This window comes from Sitophilus oryzae, unplaced genomic scaffold, assembly GCF_002938485.1.
Source record: "Sitophilus oryzae breed Bouriz unplaced genomic scaffold, Soryzae_2.0 scaffold_179_pilon_pilon, whole genome shotgun sequence".
Taxonomy (NCBI): domain Eukaryota; kingdom Metazoa; phylum Arthropoda; class Insecta; order Coleoptera; family Curculionidae; genus Sitophilus; species Sitophilus oryzae.
In genome coordinates, this window is record NW_022146501.1 from 1,655,910 (window position 1) to 1,676,617 (window position 20,708).

At 35.6% G+C, this 20,708-nt stretch overlaps 2 protein-coding genes across 5 annotated transcripts in view; one reads left to right on the forward strand and one right to left on the reverse strand.

The window, feature by feature from the left end:
• The window catches only part of LOC115882669 (autophagy-related protein 16-1), a 627,679-nt gene that overhangs the window by 35,653 nt on the left and 571,318 nt on the right, over nucleotides 1-20,708 (forward strand). The window lies entirely within an intron of this gene.
• LOC115882668 overlaps nucleotides 1-20,708 on the reverse strand; it is a 238,576-nt gene that overhangs the window by 5,076 nt on the left and 212,792 nt on the right. For all 3 annotated transcript variants that reach the window (XM_030900862.1, XM_030900861.1, XM_030900863.1), the window contains 4 exons: nucleotides 6,055-6,235; nucleotides 3,238-3,638; nucleotides 3,031-3,176; nucleotides 1,225-1,499 (listed from right to left, as the gene is read on the reverse strand). In XM_030900862.1, coding sequence (XP_030756722.1) covers nucleotides 1,225-1,499; nucleotides 3,031-3,176; nucleotides 3,238-3,638; nucleotides 6,055-6,235 — 1,003 coding nt within the window. The remainder of the gene's footprint in view (nucleotides 1-1,224; nucleotides 1,500-3,030; nucleotides 3,177-3,237; nucleotides 3,639-6,054; nucleotides 6,236-20,708) is intronic.

Sequence of the window (20,708 nt, forward strand, 5' to 3'; positions counted from 1 at the left end):
AACTAGTCTTTTAATAGTTCCTCTATGTCCGGATCCGATAACATACGACTGGCACTCCCCACGCCTGCCTAGCATCAATCGCACTGGCTGATCCATACGTAAACTAGTCTTATTTAGTTCCTCTAGTTCCTTTAGGTCCGAATCCGATAACATACGGCATATAGCTGGCACTCCCCACTCCTGCCTAGCATCGATCGCGCTGGCCCGATTCGTACGTACGTAAACTAGTCTTTTATTTAGTTTAGTTCCTCTAGGTCCGGATCCGATAACGTGCGGCTGGCATTCCCCACTCCTGCCTACCATCGGGCTACGCGCGCTAGCCGATCCGTCGCCGTCGCATATCATTCTATATCGGTCACAGTCTCGATCCCGGAATAGGTCCTGAGGAACTAGTTCTTTGAGAAACCAGGAACTAGTTCCTTTCATTCCGGGGTCGGAATAGTTCATTGGAACTAGTTCGTTCACGCACTACACACCTCTATTGTATGGTGCCGAAGCTTGGACCCTTAAATCTACCGAAATCAACAAACTGGTGGCTTTCGAAAGATGGTGTTATCGTTGCATGCTACGAATTTCTTGGGTCGACAGAGTAACAAATATTGAGGTACTACGCCATATAAAGAATAAATAAATAAAAATTTCAAAAAAATAGAATATTTTCCACATTAAAAGGTCTTAAGTACCAATTACCGTAGAATATTATGGAGGCGAAAATCCAACGAGGACGTAGTCGGGGCAGAAGAAGAACATCCTGGCTGACGAACCTCAGAGAGTGGTATGGAATGAGATCTAACGGATTATTTAGAGCAGCATCAAATAAAATAAAAATAGCCATGATGATAGCCAACCTTCATTACGAGACGGTACTTGCAGAAGAAGAACAGTACTGTATTAAGTAGAGCGTTAATTCACACATAAGAGGTACAGAATTTGAACGGAACTTTGATAATTTTGTAATTATATAATAATAGCTCCCGTATATAGCGTTTAACGCCTTGGGAGTAGCAAGGTACAGCTTGCCATATTAGAGCCTTTCGGTATACAAGGAAGGTAATGTGGCTAGCACTACGCTTCAACCTCCTATTATTACCTCAGGATTGATGGCTGATGCAATGCCGGGTGTCGGATTCGAACCCACTACCTTGGGATTGGTAGGCAAGAGCCTGTACCTCTATGCCATCGGGCACCTTAATTTTGTAATTCCCATCTTATATCTTTGCTTACCTTGCCTGACTCTGCGCTCTTATATATCGGTCCCATGATGAAATGATCAGTTGGACAACCGTCAGAATCGATAAGAACGATTTCGCTGGAGTCTACTCCGTCCATAGCCACCAACTCGCGAACGAATATCTCGTAGGGACTGTTCTTGTCCAGGATCTCGAATTTGAGGGCCAGAGGGTCTCCTACTTCGGCCGATTGACGCATCTCTTCACCGCTGCGTTCTGTGATGCGCATGGCTACGTTAGGCGAGTCCACTATCACTTCCTCTGACAGAGCTGTGGAAGAAAAAAGTATGGGTTTCGTTAGAATTATTTAAATTAAGTTGATTTAAGAAATATGTTAGAACGGACCGGTTTGGTTTGGTCGATAAATTTTAAATCACACTGTTAACAGATACCGTGATTTTTTTAATATAAGTGATTTTAAACAGTGACATGATTATGACTTTCATATACAGGGTGGTCCGAACTGTATTCCGGAAACTTTGGCAGCATATTCTGCAGATAAAAATAAGTAAAAAAGTTCGTATAACTGTATGTCCGAAAATGCTTAGTTTTTGGAGATACAGGGTGTAGAAATTTCATTTTTATTTCGATTTTTTTCCAAATAATTTCTGAAATAACGTCAATATTTGGACGAAAATGTCTGGGGGTTTTTGACATGTGAAATTTGATTTTTATGTCAATATGACTCCTACTTGTAGAGGGCGCCACATATATTTTTTTAAATAGTTTGAAGAGTAAAAACTTTTTGTCTGTACCTGTATAAAACTAGTGAGTAAAAAATTATAAATTTATGACATTTTTTACGTAAAAAAGGTCTCTTGGTAAAAATCGCCAAGAGTAATGGTTCTCAAGATATTTGGAATCGAAATTATCAATACCTGTCATTGGCATAAATCAAACTTGCTGACTAAATAATTATAAGACTGAAATCATAAATTTGAAATGTTTTTGTGCCAAAAGTTCAATAGATACTATTTTTATCATCATTTTTTCGAAGAAAAATTTATGGTTAATTAAAAAATAGAAAAAAGTTCCGAAATTTATCCTATACCTACCTAAAGTTATTTTTAGTCAATAATGACATGTATTGACTATTTCCATTCTAAATATCTTAAAAACGTAAAACTCGTAGCGATTTTTACTAAGAGACATTTTTTACGTAAAAAATCACGGAAATGTATATTTTTTCACTCAGTAGTTTTATACAGGTACGGACGAAAGATTATTACTCTTCAAACCAGTTAAAAAAACATGTAGGTGGCGCCCCCTACAAATACGAGTCATATTGACATCAAAATCAAATTTCTCATGTCAAAAAACTCCCAGACACCAATTTTCATCCAAATATTGCCGTTACTTCAGAAATTATTTGAAAAAAATCGAAATAAAAATGAAACTTCTACACCCTGTATCTCCGAAACGAAGCATTTTAGGACATACATTTATACGAACTTTTTTACTTATTTTTATCAGCAGAACATACTGCCGAAGTTTCCGGAATACAGTTCGGACCACCCTGTATTATGGCTCATGGCTATAGCTAATGCAGGATATCGTGACATGATACAGTCATTTTATATCAGTGATTTTAAAGCGTGATAGGGTGGTTAATTTTTAATTGTTTCCTTAAGTGTGACGTGATCTTGTGAAGTCTTATATTGGATAAAAAATACAGATTTCTGTATCTCAGAGAGAAGCTAGACTAATATGTGCCAAAACCAATTTCATTCAGGTTTTCTACTACTATAGTATAGTGATGATAATTTATGAATAAATTTAAGTCAGTAAGCTTGCATCCTACCTGGTGTTATATCTCCATGCACTCCCAGATCAACTTCGTTAGTAACACTCTTGTTCGTTAAGTCGTATTGACAGGTCACAGCCAAACCCAAATCGCTGCTAGTGACGATTTTGTCGTGATGCTGAATAACTACGTCGTTAACATATCTAAAATTCAAACCCGTTACTCTGTTTCTCAAAAATTTATTAATATAAATTCAATTTTTACCTTCCCAATCCACTCTTCCTCACATTACATTCCAAATTATCGAAACCCATGCTCAGCTCGAACTCCAAACTGTTGTTGACATCTTTGACGCAAGAGTTCGGACTGCCTTTGGCGTAGATCTTGCCGTCAAACAGCCGGCTCGTTTGGATGCGGGCAACCATGTCTCCTGAGCGACAGTCGATGCTGACGTTGTAACATGAGCTGAGTTCGTAGGTAGAGGCTTCGGGGACGTCTAAATAAGGATCTTGTATGTCGGAAAGCGTCGCGCGGGCGTGATGGCTCAATCTGCACACCATCTCGCCAGTGTCACCGTAGTCGTACGAGTGGCATCTGTAGGGGGAGCTCAGGCAGAGTTCTCTGCATTCGTCAACCGACCCTACGTCTTGGTATACAGAGTCCACCTAAAAAGAATGATCATGTTTAAGATTGTTAGTTTCAGTTTGTTTAAAATTTTTGTTGATTAAAACGGTAACTTAAGAGTGTATTACGATACAGGGGTCGGGTATAGCGGGTGTGTGGCCGAAAGAAATTTATATTATATTTCAGAAATCTTTCTAAGGCTTAGCCCGATTTTGTCGTGTACCAAATTACCCAAAATTCCAAACGCACGTGCTTTGATTAAGGCTTGATTCACGTTTGCATGTAGAGCTTCAGCATTTGCCATAAAATAGCAAACAATTTGTTAGAAAACCCTATAAATTATATATCACTGTAACCACAAAACTTCAATCTATTTCCGTGTTGTAAAACAATTTTAAAGTATGTCTTTATTTTCGAGAAAATTTAGTCCAAACATAGGGAACATTTTGTTGATGTTTGACCATCAAAATCTTAAAAACAAAGAAGTTGTCTAAAAATCTGCTAGAATACGGATATAGTAAAATCCTTTATATTTAAATTCATTCTTCATTTGTGGTAAAAATACCTAGACAGTTTTACAAAAAACGTTAAATGCCGAACGCTAATTTTGCAACTTTTTCGGACTAGTGAAATGGGCTTTTAAAATTCTTCTTCTTAACAGGAGATTGGGAGAATACGAGCCCTAACAACTATATGTTGGGACAAGGTCTTTTTTTGCAATAAAAATAGTAGGTAATTTGTTAAAACGACTCAATTTATTTTTTCTAAATTCAAACATTACAATATGATTTAGACAATTTTACTATATTTTTATAACTTTGCAAACAAATCATTTTTGATAATAGCTTATTTTGACAAAATCAAGCCAAATTTGCTGACAACTATATATTGGGACAGCACAACAAGAAATTTGTTTAATACAGAGTTACATCACCTTTCGCCTTAACAACTTCCCGAATTCTTAATGGCATTGTATTTACCAAAGATTGGCACATTTGAGGAGAAAAATTATCCCAAATTTCCTGCAGTTTTGTCCGCAAATCAAAAATTGTTCGTTGAGGGTGGTTTCTTAAATATTGCTTCATTTTATGCCACACAGTTTCTACAACATTGAGGTCCGGACTACTTGAAGGATGGGATAGAACTTTTATATTATTATTACCGAACCAATTTTTAGTTGATCTTGCTGAACGGCACGATGCTCCATCTTGTTGGAAAATATAGTCTTCGTTTGGAAACAATTCTTGAGCACTAGGCAAAAGAGAGGTCTCAAGAATATGTTGATATTTTTGGGCGTTAACAGTGCCATCTATAAAATTTTATTTGCCCAAACCTCTTGCTGACATGCAACCCCAAACCATAATCTCCTTAGGAAATTTAACAACCCTCTTTAAGCAATCTTTATGAAAGTCTTCTGCTTTATTTCGTATTATTCGTTTTCGATGATCTCCAACGCAAACATGAAATTTAGACTCATCGCTAAATATGACCTTATTCCAATCATTTTGTGTCCACGATAATTTAGATTTTGCTCAAGTGTAGCGATTTTTCTTTTGAATTTCTGTCAGTAGCGGTTTTTCTTTGGCCTAAATATGAATATGTATCAATAATCTTCAGGTAATTGATTATCCACACAAAATAAAGTTTACCTTGTAAAACCTCAGACCGCATTTGTGGATATATTTTCGGCAACATTCTCTTGATATATTTAAACCAGTTACAGTATTCCATTTAACTGTTACTTCGCCAAGAGTACTTCTTCTCGCAGACTTGCAAATTTTTACTAAATTTCGTAAATCTCTCTGAGATACAACTTTTGGCCTTCCCGAACTTTTACCTCTAACGTCTACGTTGGCAGATTCGCCGTATTTTTTTTATTATATTAAAGACCGTGGTTTTTGGAATACTTCAGAAATCATCAGAAATTTTTCGAATTGTTTTTCCCGTACTGTACTGACGAATGATAATTTCGCGTAGTTTTTGATTTGTAGCTTTTCCACGGACCATTACTTTGGATTAAATTAACAAAATTGAAAATTAAAAATTAAAATTTCTTACAGTAAATCTCACTACTCAAAGTATCGAGTCACTTACAAGCTGTCAATGCTGAAGTAAACAGTTTGCGACATTTGTGACGTTTATAGAAAGCCGCCTATGATGATATTAATTATTTAAAAATACTTGTCCCAACATTTAGTTGTCAGCAAATTTGTCCTTTTATGAACAAAATCCGCTACTGTAAATATGGATTGATTTACAAATTCATAAAAATATTGTCAAGTTGTTTAGGATATATGGCTATGTTTATATTTAAAAAATTAAACATATATTTTTCAGTCATTTTGGAAAACCAGGGCAATAATTCCATAATATGACCTTGTCCCAACATATAGTTGTTAGGGCTCGTAGGAGGGAGGGAGGGACTGGCAAAACTGTAGCAAGTAATTTTTATCTTACCGTTTTCAGTATTCTTCCTGATAGTTTCTTGAATTCGCACAGTTTGGTTGGTTCCTCGATGCAGTTATTCTCCATGTAATCGTAACCGTCCGCTGCTATGAACGAGTTACTTCCAGCCAAAGTGATACGGTCCATCGCTGATAACTCGCAGTTTCCAGTAGCGTTGCTGAAACTGGCCGATCTGTAAAAAAAGAATGGAAAAATTGAGTTTAATATTCACCAATTACTACCAGAAAGGTGAAAATAGTACAAAGATGTTTCCAGCTTATGGTATCTAAGTGGTTCATGATTTTGTTGTCAATAATAAATGAGCTTTCAATAAGCACCCGACTGTCGGCTAGCTATATGCCTGAAACGCATCTTCGACTACTTTGAACACATTGCTCGAAGACCTGCCGACAACATGGAAAACAATTATTATAACGGTGATGTCCAGGAAAAAAGTGTAGAGGTCGGTTCCCAACAAGATGGATCGATCAAGTAAGACAAACAACCGGATCTACCCCTACAAAACCCCTACACTCACCTATCCATCGAGTTGAAGACAGATTAGCCTGGAAAGATCTTATAAAATAAAAAGGTATTCTCATAAAAGTTACGACCCTCAACTATGAGGAACGATTGGAAAGCGAGAGAGAGATGTTACTTGAATTGATAAATTTAGAAAACATATTGACCACTAACTATACAAAAGGGATGATGATAAGTTATTAGTTTTTTTAATTGTAATCATAGGAGTTTTAAAGTTTATTGATGATAAAATCAACTAATACTGTCATTATTGTTGTTTATTGACGGTGTTGAAATAAGACGATCAAAAATGGACATTTTAAATCTATTGGAAGAAAACAGACACAAAATTGACGTATTCCAACAGGAATAGCGATGTGTCGCAGGTTGTTGAACCTGCTGTCATCGACGTTTCGCGACGGACAGCAGCATCGGCACCGGTCGTCTGCGAGCGGGAGCGTCGAAGGCAGATGCTGCTACTTGATCGGGAGGCAAACAATGCGGATGCCGCTGAAAATATCCTATAAACGCCTAATCACGATGCCGTAGCCGACGCGCAGAATTCGATCCTCGGCCTTTATAAGTCTGGAAGCTCACCGCGACACCCGCAGATTCTCAATTCTTACGGTTAATCAGAAAAAAAAAATAGAAGAAAAAACAGATTAATTCTAAAATATTTTTATAAAAAAATTGCGTGTGCTCGATGTGCGGATTTTTTCGCCATTGATGATGGAGTTTCGTAGTGCATGAAACGTCGTCAAAATATAAAGATTGGAGATTATCCGATATAATACCACAAAAATAAGGTTACTGTTTATATTACATTAAGTGTGTTTTATGGCCATTAAAAATCGACAAGTTTACTAGCTTCAACCAGGAATCTGTGTTATAACAGGTATTATTAAGGTCTTTCTATATTTTATAGACCTGTTTAATGGGACCCTTTATTGTAGACTGTCCAGCAGGGAACCAGAAATAGCAAGGCACATTCTTTGTGACTGTGAGTCACTTACCCGCATATGATAGAAAATATGTAATATCATACAAGCCGAGTCCCAGAGATTTTTAGCCGACCATACCAATAGGTATGGTAGGCTATTAAGATCGGCAAAAAAAAGTTTTTTAAATTTTACTCAAAATGAGTTATTTGGATCATAAATGACCTAAATACAAAATATTTTCATGGTGTCTGTCTGTCTGTCTGTATGTAACACGATATCTCAAAAACCGCTAAACCGATTTTAACCAAACTTGGCACAAAAATACTGTGGCACCCGAGAATCTGGCCACTGGTTTTTGGTGGGGGTGGGGGGTTGGTAAGGGGGTATGGGAGGGGGTTAAAAATTTAAAAAAATCGTAACTCCAAAATTACACTAGCTAGCGAAACGCGGTTTTCAATTTAAGATTAGGAATAATATTTGCAACAAAATTTGTAATAACATCAAAATCAGTCAAAGTCGCAATGAACTGCCTACCAACTTATTTTAGTATGGGCGGCTGTACGTGCCTCCCGGCGCCAATTTTTTATAGTCAAAACGATAATTCTCATTGAATTTAAGTGAAGATAAGCATGCAAAAGAGAGAACTATACTCTGTTTTTTTTCTCAGGTAAGATTTCGACAGACGATGACAGAAGAAAAGCAGATGACGTCCCATACCAATCTATTTATTTTACTAAAAAAAGTTTCTAATAATTTTTAAGTTATCTATGGATGGGTTTAAATATAAATCCGTCATGCGTCGTGTCTTGTTGTTTTTAACCAGTTTTATTGGTTTATTTAAAAAATGACAGATCGTATTTCAATTTTATTGGTTTGACGGAACGATGAACGACAAACGGACGCCGATGCGTATGAACTCGCCTTTAGATTTTTGTCATTTTTGACGCTTGTCAAAGTCTTGCCAAATTCTAGGTTATAATTTTGTGTCAACTTTTGTTAAATACCCTGCGTTTTGGAATATGATGCATTTTGATTCGTATTATTACGTGTGTTTTGTGTCTTTTGAAGTCAAGTGGAGGAAAAATCGAGTGAAAATTAACTGTAGACCCAGAGCACAGTTTATGGTTAATACTCGCTGCCAGGGCAGAAAGTCTTATACACCAATGAAGTTGCTATCGATAAAGTTTGTATACCATTTCGTCGTAGATAAGTGCATCTTGTATATGGTAGAAGGATCAAACTAAACACATACTAAAAACTGGAGTAGCTGTAAAATATCGATATCACACGATAGGTAAATAATGGATTTTAGTACTGCAGAAAAATAATGTCAAAAGGTACTGGTTTAAAAAAATTAAGATTAAAGTTAATTAATCAACCTTTAAGGTATAAAATTTGGTAGGTGTTATTATTAATAAAATAGTTTGTTTTATTTACCTATGTTGTTTTATTTATTCCTGTGGATTATTACAAATTTGTATTTGTACATAAGTTATATTGATAAATATAATCATAAATGCGGGTAGTTTCATAAAGCTTAAAGTAAATAATAGTTCTTTTTATATATTTTTGGTATGTAGTGTCTTGTTCTTGTTTGTTTTGTATTAGCACATACCGTTTTTATTAAATAAAATAACTCGATTACATTTTTTCAGTTTTATACAGTTTTTTTCACAATATTTTGAAGTAATGACTTGTCATCTTGTCAATCAAATTTTAAATATTTCCTGCTATGCGTTCCAGTTGTACCAACTTATTTCTTTGTAAAATAAAATAAACTACTTTGAAATTAAAATGACAGACACATTTATCACTGTCAAGGATCTTCTCGTTGGACAGACTATAGCTATTTTTTAATAATTAAATTATTTACTTTTAAAATAAGAGAAAATTAAAAACAAAAATACAAATAATAAACAAAAAGTCGATATAAATTAATATTCAGCAATAAAAATAAAAAATCGTTGTCCTAGTAATGGTACTGGGTACTAGTTTATGCAAAGTACCCGGTCTCATGATCCAAACAAGATAAAAAGAATTTCTGATGTCCCCTTTCTCGCGAAATGATACGGCAAGCGCTATAATAATAGCAATACCCAATAACAATAACAATTTCTATACAAATAGCGTCTAGTTATTTAATAGTCTATGATTTTAACATTCTTTTTACATTGGCGTGTTCTTGTAAACATTTGACCCAATTTAGAACTAGATCTCAGTAGCTCCCTTACTAACATTTTTTCAACACGGAATGGGTCTAAATTATTTACCTGCTTGATGAAAACTGCATATTACCAGATCAAGACCAAACTAAATCAAGAATTAACTGTCATAAAGAAGAATTTAAAACTAACTATAACACGAAAATACACACAACCAAACTTATATGGAATCATATCTATTATTTTTCATAATTTTTGAGACGTATGAAAATGTTGTGTTTATGAATAAAACTCAGTCCTGACCAATGACTTTTAAGGAAAAATAATCCATATAGCAATTAAAAAAATTAATCAGTTCCCATAATGGTACTTTTCACACAATGGTATTTTTTTTGGTTTCTAAAACGAAATTAAGATTTAAATTTTTAATGGCCAGAAAGCAAAAACAAAAAGAAAATTGACAATTTTAATAATCTTTGTTGCCACCTCTAGCACTTATGCAATCTTCTATCCGCGCTGGCATGCTTCTTATTGAATTATCAACGCTGTCTTGGGGTATGTTTTCCCATTCTTTTTTTTTTTTTTTTTTTTTTTTTTTTGGAGGTGTAAAATACCTTTACGTACGGAGTGTGGGACTCAATCTCTCCTTAAGCTGTCTGGAGGACACTACCCACTAAACGTCACCCCCTTGCTCCTGCCACGTCTACCTGGACCCGCTGGACGCATCTCCTCAAGTAGCGCCGGACTGTTCCTTTTTTGTCATTACCCCTGCTCTTCGCTGTATTTTGCCTCTAGTATATTTTGGGCCAGTTTTGAGATAACTTCAAAGTTTTCTCTTCTTTCTGTTACCGATTTTAAGAAGGTATCTGCGGAGATGTTGCCACCAATCATCATGCGTGCCTCACATCTTTCCTATGTTTTCCCATTCTGCTAATGCTGCATCTATAAGCTGGACGAGATTTCTTGGATTGTTCGACGAGCTGTAACCTTTCTTTTGAGCTGGTTCCACAAGTGTTCGATAGGGTTTAGATCTGGTGAACATGCAGGCCAGTCTAAAACTATGACACCGTCCGTTTCAAGACATTCACTAGCACTGTGCTGGTATAGGGAAGTGCACTATCGTGTATGAAGTTAACATTATCCCCAATTGCAGCTCTAGAAAGACTAACGATTGGCTCTAACACTAAATCAACATATGTACCTCCGACCGGTTAAAGTTTGTTGAAGTGGTAACAGTGGAGTTTTTACTCCCAGCATAGTACCTCCCCAGAACATTACAATTCTTCCTATAAAGGTATATAAATCTTGGTACAGATTTGGCAGCCTGGAGTCTCGCTCGTCTTCCTGGGGCTCTGAGAACCCCAATTTGATGGTCATCTGATCTTAGGCCAGTTCTTGTCTCATCCGAAAAAAGAACATTTTACCAAATCTCAGTTGTCCAGTTTAGAAGTTGAAGGCATCAATTTATCCGGTCAATTTTATTTTGCCGAGATAACTGTGAGATCCGTAACTCTTTCCTGCTGTAAAACCCTCGAGCACGAAGTCTTTTTCTTATGGTTTCAACTGAAACGTTCACACCTGTAGCTGCCATAAGTTGTCTTTGTAGCTCTGGATGAGAAAGAAACATTGGGATTTCTTCTAGTAATTTAGCACACAACGTGGTCTTGTTGTTCAGTTGAGGCTTTTTAGCAACTTTGTCTGGGTCTGTTCTTCCTAATTCCAAGTACCTTGCATATGTTTTCGATACAGCACCCTGGGTAACGCCTACTATCTCTGCTACGTCCCTTTGAGGCATTCCTTCTTCAATGAGAGCAATAATTCTTCCCCTCTATACATCTGCTAATTCAACATAAGGCATTTTTTTATGGTCGAATGACAATCATGATTTTACTACTGACCACAAAATTCAAAAGAAAATAAATCACAGTAGTTATCTATTTTTTACTATCATTTTTATATACAACAAAAAGCCTTATCTTAAAGTTGTATATCAATTTTTTTCCTTGCAAGAAATTTAGTCAGTAATAAAGATTCCATATAAGTTTGGTTGTGTGTACGCTGCTAAATAACCATTGATTGTGATGCGGCTCCAACTTAAAATTCTTCTTCTTAACATGAATTCACACTGGGTCAACCCACGATTGTTTCTTCAAAAATAATGGAGTTTTTATCGCGCGCGTAAATTAACTTTAAAAACGAACCGTAGATGCTGTTAGGATCCGTCGTGATAGTTGTGCCGTTACATCGGAAAAGCCTCCATAATGTCTACAATTAAGCGGCGACCGAGTCATGTCGGAGTATAATATTTCGCTTAACTATTCGAAAAGTTGGCAACAATTTTCCCGAATTGGCAGTCTCGCACTCCCACGAGATCGCAGCACTTACCTACTTTCGGCCGAACGATTAGAGTCGTTAGCGGTACTGTTGACGAAAATTATCCGCGGCTAACAGGAATGCAAGCGCTAACTACACTCGTTCCGAGCATAACCTTCGCGCGAGCCTCGATTATTGAATATTAAAATTAGCCCTAACGGCTTCATTTTACGCCCCGCCATTTTGTAAATGTGTTCGGTTATTCAGTCGAATTTAGCGATAGATTCCGTTTAAGGTCACGCAGTCACTGTCACGCAAAAATATCACATAACTAAAGCGAATACGAGACCCGGATATTCATATAATATCATTCAAATCCGGCTCGAAGGACCAACTTTTTAGCAGACGATACCAACAGGTATGGTAGGCTATTAAGATCGACAATTTTTTTTTAATTTCACTCAATGAGTTATTTGGGTCATAAATGAGCACCCGAGAATCTGGTCATTAGTTTTTGGTGGGAGTGGGGGGTTGGTAAGGAGGTAAGGGGGTATACACCACTGCACATTGTCATTGGTAGATATGCCAATGCGACAATGATTAGAATGGTCACTAACGGAATTAGTACTGGGAGAATTGTCAGATCAGGGGCTTGGAACACCCTCAAAAAGGAAATACCATTCCTGCAACTCCCAGTGGACGATATGCCAAGAACGTACAACTTTGACAAACATGTCAATGTAGTATTGAGCAATAAGAAGGATTGGAAGAGCGAAACGCTTGCCCAGCAGTTAAAAAGACCATACCATAACTTGGTATACTGATGCTTCCAAAACCAATACGGGAACAGGGATCGGAGTGTTGGGCCGAGAGCTAATTACTCCGAACCAATGGGCACTTACCCTAGTATCCTACAGGCAGAAATCTACGCTATCGAGAGATGCGTACAACTTATCTTAGATAGGAACTATCGGAAACAAGAAATAGCCATCTTATCTGATAGTCAAGCAGCGTTAAAGGCGATCAACTCAGTCTCAATCAATTCGAAATTGGTCAAAGAATACATAGAGAAGCTGAATAAATTAGGCAAAGAAAACAAAGTCCTCCTACACTGGGTGCCTGCTCACCAAGGGATAAAAGGCAATGAAAAAGCAAATAATCTAGGTAGAAAAGGAGCGAACACTCCACTAACTGGACCAGAACCGTTCTGCTTTCCAAGTGGTAACCAACTCAAGGCGGAACTCAAGAACTTGGAAGATTCCATCCGCAACCTGGAATGGAAATCTTGCAATGGTCTAAGACACTCGAAGAAGTTTCTGAGGGCTTATGATCAAGAAAAATCACAGATCTTCCTGGGTCTGAGTAAGAACAATCTTCGGATCTTCCACGGGGTTTTTAACAGGACATTGTCTCCTCAATGAACACCTCAGTAGATGGAAACTAAGAAGAAACGGCGAATGCAGATTCTGTGGGGAAGATGGTGAAACACCAGTACACCTCATCACTGAGTGCGCCGAAACGACAACCATTCGTGCCATGAATTTTGGTACGACTGATATTGGAGATGGAGAACTACCCTCTATAAAACCGTCCCAGATACTGGCTTTTGTCAAAGCCCTGGGACTGTATGATGAGTTATGATTCAAGAAAGGGGGACACAATGGATCTGTAAGGTCGAAGTGATTAACCCCCCTCCCACTCATTCTAAATTCTAAATTCTAAAGGGGAGGGGGTTAAAAATTTTAAAAAATCGTAACTCTAAAATTACAGTAGCTAGCGAAACGCGGTTTTCAATTTAAGATTAGGAATAATATTTGCAACAAAATTTGTAATAACATCAAAATCAGTCAAAGTCGCAGTTTTTGAGACATTCCGTGTTTCCGTAGTCCGTTTCTGAGAAAATCCTTGTGGAGAACTCCAAACTCCCATCGGACGCGACCCCGGGTGGCGGATAGGGGAAATAACCGCGGACCAGAATTGGAAAAATTCCTTTGATTATTAAATTATTTTGAAACTAAAAGAACTGCCTACCAACTTTTCATTAACATATTTTTTTGTTATCAAAACGATATTCTAATTTAATGGTTTAATAATACAACAAAAACTGTTAAAGTACCCAACTAAACAAATATTTTATAACAGGTATCATCAACCAAAAATCCGGATTTTGTAACGGGTAAGGTAGTTTTTCATAAATATTATTCAATTAATCTTCAGCAAAAAAACTTGGCAATATTACAGTGAAAATAAAATAAATTAAGTGGATATAAAGAGAAACCATCGGATTCTTCTGATCTATTGATTTTTTCTGTTGTATTGATGCTTTTGTTATTTGATTTTACACCGTGAACATAGATCGGTAATATTAATAGTAACCAAGAAATATTGCAGTTTCATATTTTTACTATTTATTGTAGTTATCATGATATTCTAAAGGTAATTTTTTTATTTGCGCTCATGTATTTCGTTGTGGAATTTTAAGCCATTTTGTTCCTCTTTGTTGCCTAATGTACTTGTATCATTAGATTAGCGGCTTTTATGGTTATCGGGTACCACTATGCAATTGGTGGGTTTTTTCACTCTTCCGCTTTCATCACTCCTTCTTGCTATACAGGGTGTCCCAGAAATAAGTGCAAATATTTTAACCGGTAGTATATTTCGGCTCAGGAAACGCGCCTATGAGGCTTTTTTTGCGGAAATTTTATATTTTTCTTGACATTTTCCGGGAAATTTTAAAAAACTTTTTAGTGCCACTTGTTTATTCACCTGAGGTGTCGAATAAGCTGAAAAACCTCGTGAAAACCCCTTAATAGCGAGTTATCGCCAGCGGTTCTCAAAATGTTGCCATTATTTATTTAAATTTTCAAAGTTGAATAACTCGGTTATTTCCAATTTATTTTAAAAATGGCAAAGAGAAAAGATGTTTCTTTTGACCAAATCTACCACCCCTTAAAATATGTACACTTATTTCTGGGACACCCTGTATTCTTCTGACTTCTGTAGACCCAGATATTCCCGTGGGTTCTTTGTCTTCTCAACTCTATCCTCTTGGGTCCTTTTTATTCAAAACATACGTCACATTACCTCATATTGTCGTTATTCTGCACAATCTGTATTTTAATGGCAGCGATTGTGTTCATTATCAAGAACTAGAAATCAAGTGGTCTTGAGATGTATCCCTATATACATATAACTGTCAATTGAAAACAATTCGCTCTTCATGTTAAACAAACATAAAACTTACTGGCCGTTTTGAGGAAGCGGGAAGGGGGTTTATTTTTTGCAAATTCCAACCTTCTTTTCGACGACAACGTCGCGTTTCTTTAGCAACGTGGGAACGTCACGATCGGTAATCGTATATGGAGAATCAAAATCGTGGCTTGCTATGACCCAAAAAACCCGGTCGATTATATCTATCGGGTACCACATTGGCTAGAAGAAATCTTATAATACAATATTGGAACTTTTAGCTCAGGGTTACTTTATTATTATAATTTCGTTTTTGATTACGATAATTTCAAGAAAATCTTCTGCGTCTGTCTAAATCTTTGAGTAAAATCAGCCATATTTTTTCAGAAAAAAAGACGAGATTTGGTTTGTTAGTATATGACATAAATTAGGATTGATTGGCGTACCTATTCAATTGTTTTTGGTCATTTCCCCACTGAAAAAAAAGGATCTCTCAGTCGAAATGAATATGACTTTGACCAAAAAGATTGGCGCTTTTCAATAGGGCCAAGAACGACGTTTCTTTGCCCAAAACATTAACTATCTTTTCATAAGCTTTAAAAAATTACTTTAAAGAATAGAAGAATCTATCTGTCCAAAGTATTTCACTCTTGACCCAAAATGAACATGCAAAGAAGTTCTTGCTACAAGAACAATAGTCTCTTTGATTCATGCAAAAATTCTTGATTGAAAAGGGACATTTCTTGATTAAAGAGACACTTTTCTTAAACCATTAGCGAATACTATTGACTCAACTAAAATTTATTTTGATCTAAGAAAAGTCAATACATCATATACAGGCATATTACGAGGTATATTATTTTCTGATGAATTTAGGTTTTCCTGGTCTGTAGTAAGTAAAGTGATATTATTTTCCTCGATAGTAGTTATTTCTGCTTCTTCACTCCTTGGTATTTTTTGGGGTGGTTCATCACTCTACAAATTACAAAAAAAATTTACATCACGATTAATAAAAGTACAGCTAATAAATTATTAAAATTATAAGCTTTAGTCACATTTTGAATTTTTTAATACGACGGCGTCGTCTTTGCGTGTCGTTATTATTTTTCATCAAAAGAGTATTTAGCTATTGGAAAAATGGCCATATTTCTTGAATGAAGTACTTCATAGCGTATTTTTCTTATTATCTTAAAACAAAGTAACTTGCACTTGGTTGAATGAAAATAGATTCAAGAGAAATTTTCGAATTTTTCAAGAGAACCAGTTTTCTTGAGTTAAGAGAGTTTTACTTCAGGCAAAATATTTTCTTTTACCCTAAAATAAATTCTCTTGCCACTAAACTTTTTTTTTCAAGAACGATGACGACTTTAGTTCAAGTCTATCTTTTTTATCAGTGCTGTTCCACCGGAAATGACCACAACTTTTGATTTTGAAATGTCACCCTCGGTATACTTTTACGTTATTCGATAGAAACTGATACTCCCTTTGAATAAGAAGACTAAGGAAGGAGCATAATGCTATCCATGTATTCATGCATGGTGGGCGGAAAAAGCGCCATAAAAGCACTCTAGGGTGGGGATCCTTGACAGTTCTGTTTGACGATTCATTTGACACATTTGAATTTGATTTGAAATTTTGTGGATTTGTCAGTCTTTACGGAGCTTATTTTATGTTATTTATTATTTATTCTACTACTGATAGTTGTATAAAGGTAGTAAATCTAGATGGAAATTGTGGCAGAACTTAAATTAACAGTGACACTATCGCGATTTATCGAAAAAGATTCTAAAATAGTTGGTTGTGTAGCGTGCGGTAGATCTCGGCAAAAATTGAGTGAAATAATGGAACAACTTTTCGCTAGTAAGTGACTATATAATATACATACGTGTAGTAAACCGATCATTTATGAAATTCACTTAAATTAACTAAATTATATATTTTTTCTTGCATTTTAGCTTTTATTTATTACTTGTCAAAGATTAGATGTCAAAGAATTTAGATACGTTAATTTGACTTACCTGCTTCAGTAGCGTATCGGATGTTTGTGTTAATAAATACTTATTATAACTTATCTATTTTTATTAGAATTATATATTTTTATAACAATTTTAATAACTACCAACATTTATTCACAACGTAACATAAAACAACAAATTATTGAGTCTACCCCACGTCTACCCTACATCATAGTTTTACATTTTTTAAATAAAATTAGAACGACACTGATAAACCGGAATTTAAGTCGGCCATATTTGAGGCCCATCGCGGTGTACCTAAGATTTTTGATATGCTCCTTCCTTAGTCTTCTTATTCAAAGGATACTCCGAATAGAAGGACATATCATACGTCAACTTTTGACATTTTTGCTTAAACAAAATTGTGTTTTAAATTTCAATCTAGAGTGATGGCTGTGTTAAAAACACTAATTTTTTATCAAGGAGTCTTGGAAAATATATTTGATCGTCTAATGTTTTTAGTATCTTGTAGTGGTCGGTAAAAAGATGCCTAAATTGTATTTTTAATCATACCTACTTCAGTTTTTTCAAATGGAACAATGGTGGCTCGTTAGTATATTTGGATAAAGCATTTTTTACGAATAAAGCTTAATTTTCATGCATCCGTTATCCGAAGACCACGTTGATACGATATTAATTTTATTGGTTGAATTTAAACACTTCGATTGGTTAGAAACGGTTAACCGATCGAAGCCTTTAAATTCAACCAATAAAATTAATATCGTATCATCGTATCGTCAGACAACGGATGCATGAAAATCAAGCTTAATTCGGTATCACACAGTTGTTATTTCGAGTCAAATTGTCGTTATGAACCGCATGTTACAACTTCAAATAAACCATATGCGAAATGTCAAAAGTTGACATATGGTATGTCATTCTATTCACAGTGTCATTTTCGATCGAACAAAGTAAACAAAAATACCGAGGGTGGCATTTAAAAATCAAAAGTTGTAGTCATTTCCGGTGAAATAGGACAGTGACTGAAAACAATTGAACACGTCAGTCAATCCTAATTTAAGTCATATACTAATATAACAAATCTGTTTTTTTATCTAAAAAAAATAAAAAAGTCGTAGGGGTGCTAGATATATAGGTCTAGTAATTTTGCTGATATGCTTCTTCCTTATTTTTTTAAAGAAACTAAATTTTTATTTTTAATTGGTTACGGTGATTGTTCCTAGGATTGTTTTTTTTATGTCTGACAAGGTACTACTGGCAGTACGTTAACGCAGAAAAAGCCCAAGCTATGATCTGATTAGTCTCCCCTTTCTTCTTTAATCATAGTTATTATTTTCCGAGATAACCGTCTCATGTGCATCTAGGAAGATGCTTCTTCATAGGCGCTTGCTTCCCAGGCGGCAGTTCCGTAACAATACTAACAGTACCTCGGGCTTAATTATTATTAAAATATCAAAACGTAACTCGATTTATATGTAGCCGCGTTCCGCTTTCTCATGACATAACTGTTGTTGTTGTCGAATCTTGGCGCAGAGGTGAGGAAAAACTGTGAAGGTGAACACGAAAAAACAAGCAGAAGACGCAGCCGAAGAATTTCGAGACGCGGATATAGGTACTCTAGATCTAATTTGCCATTGGGAGCATCACGATTTGTCCTCTTCAGGCGTTACCCTGACATCGAGAAAATTAGAATAATCTTAAATTTAGTAGGTTGGTTGTGAGAATAACAGGGTGGTCCGAACTGTATTCCGGAAACTTCGGCCAAATATATGGCCTAAAATGCTTAGTTTCAGAGAAACAGGATGTAGGAGTTTCAATTTTATTTCGATTTTTTCCAAATAATTTCTGAAGTAACGCCAATATTTGAATGAAAATTAATGTCTGGGATTTTTTTAACTTGACAAATTTGATTTTGTTGACAATATGACTCCTACTTGTAGAGGGCGCCACCTACATCTTTTTTAACTGGTTTGGAGAGTAATAACTTTTCGTCGGTACCTGTATAAAACTACTGAGTAAAAAATATACATTTATGACGTTTTTTATGTAAAAAAGATCTTTTGGTAAAAATCGCTACCGAGTGATGTTTCTCGAGATATTTCGAATCCAAATTGTCAATACCTGTCATCATTGACATAAATTAAACATGTTAACTAAATAGTTATGGGACTGAAATCATAAATTTGAAATGATTTTGTGTCAAAAGTTGAGAAACTATTTTATAGTAAACGCCACGAATGTTTGGGAGTGATTCATGGCTTGATGAAGTTAGAATCGACACGCGCGCTATTATTTTTACATTAAAAACGTAAATTTTTACCGCAGACGTAGGTTTTTAAAGGCCTGGTCTAATCATCTGCCTGCGCTCCGCCTACTTATGCTAAAATGTTAGCGTGATTGACAAAGACGATACTATATCGCGTTTCTTTGATTGATTCGTTTTTGTGCGTCAGTCCATTGGTGTGCTTGCGGTGCGACCGCCCCATTGGTCGCACTGCAAGCACTTTATATTCCATTTTATATTTATAACCAAATATATGTTTTGACAAGACTTTGACAGTTAAAACAACAAATTACAACAGATTATATATTGATTGTTATACACTGTAAAAAAAAATGAGTGAAATTTCACTCAGATTTCACTCAATACTTTCTCAATTTCTGTCCACACCCGATTGAGCGAAATTTCCACTCTACAGAACTGAGTGAATCTTCAATTCTCAGAGTGAAAAGCATTGAGTGTTTTCACTCAATCGAGATTAGACGAAAGACTCCTTTTTTACTCATTATGGTTTACCTTGAGTAGGATTTTGATCGATTTTGATAACTTATTCACTTTAAAATGAGTGAACTCACTAAGTGTCGAGTTCAAGTACACCTTTTATTGAGTGACTTTTACTCAAATTTGTGTTACACTTAACTCGTTAGTACTCATATCTGAGTATTAATTTCACTCCGTATTGAGAAATATATTCTAAATTATTTTTTTAAAAGCTATATGTAAGCTAACTTGTTATTTTATAACAGGTGGGCAGGTGCCTTTCAAAGGTAAGTTTCAGTTTAGGACATGGTCTCGAACATGTCCATTTCCTAAAATTCACTTTTGACAGGCATCTGAGTTTTTAAGTGAATTTTTCTATTCCATTACTCAAATATAGGGGTTGTAACTCGAACATGAGCTTATTCAATCGCTATTTATTAAATAAAGATCATATTTGTGTAAAATGATGAATTTACTCTCTTTTAGATGAAAATGTACTCAATTATTTCACTTCAAAAAATCACTCCCTGAGAAATATGTGTTCACTCAGGCTGATTTTTTACAGTGCACGACTTGAAACACCACGGCACTGGAATTAAGTTTTATGTGACCTTGAACAGATTAGTTCACATGGTAGCGACCCATGGTGTAGCGACCGATGAATCACTCCAAACCAAATATTCGTGGCGTTTACTATATCATAATTTTTTCGAAGAAAAATTTGTGTTCCCGAAATGTATCACTTTATTAAATAACTATCTACTCAACATTTTTATTTTTTGTCAATAATGACATGTATTGA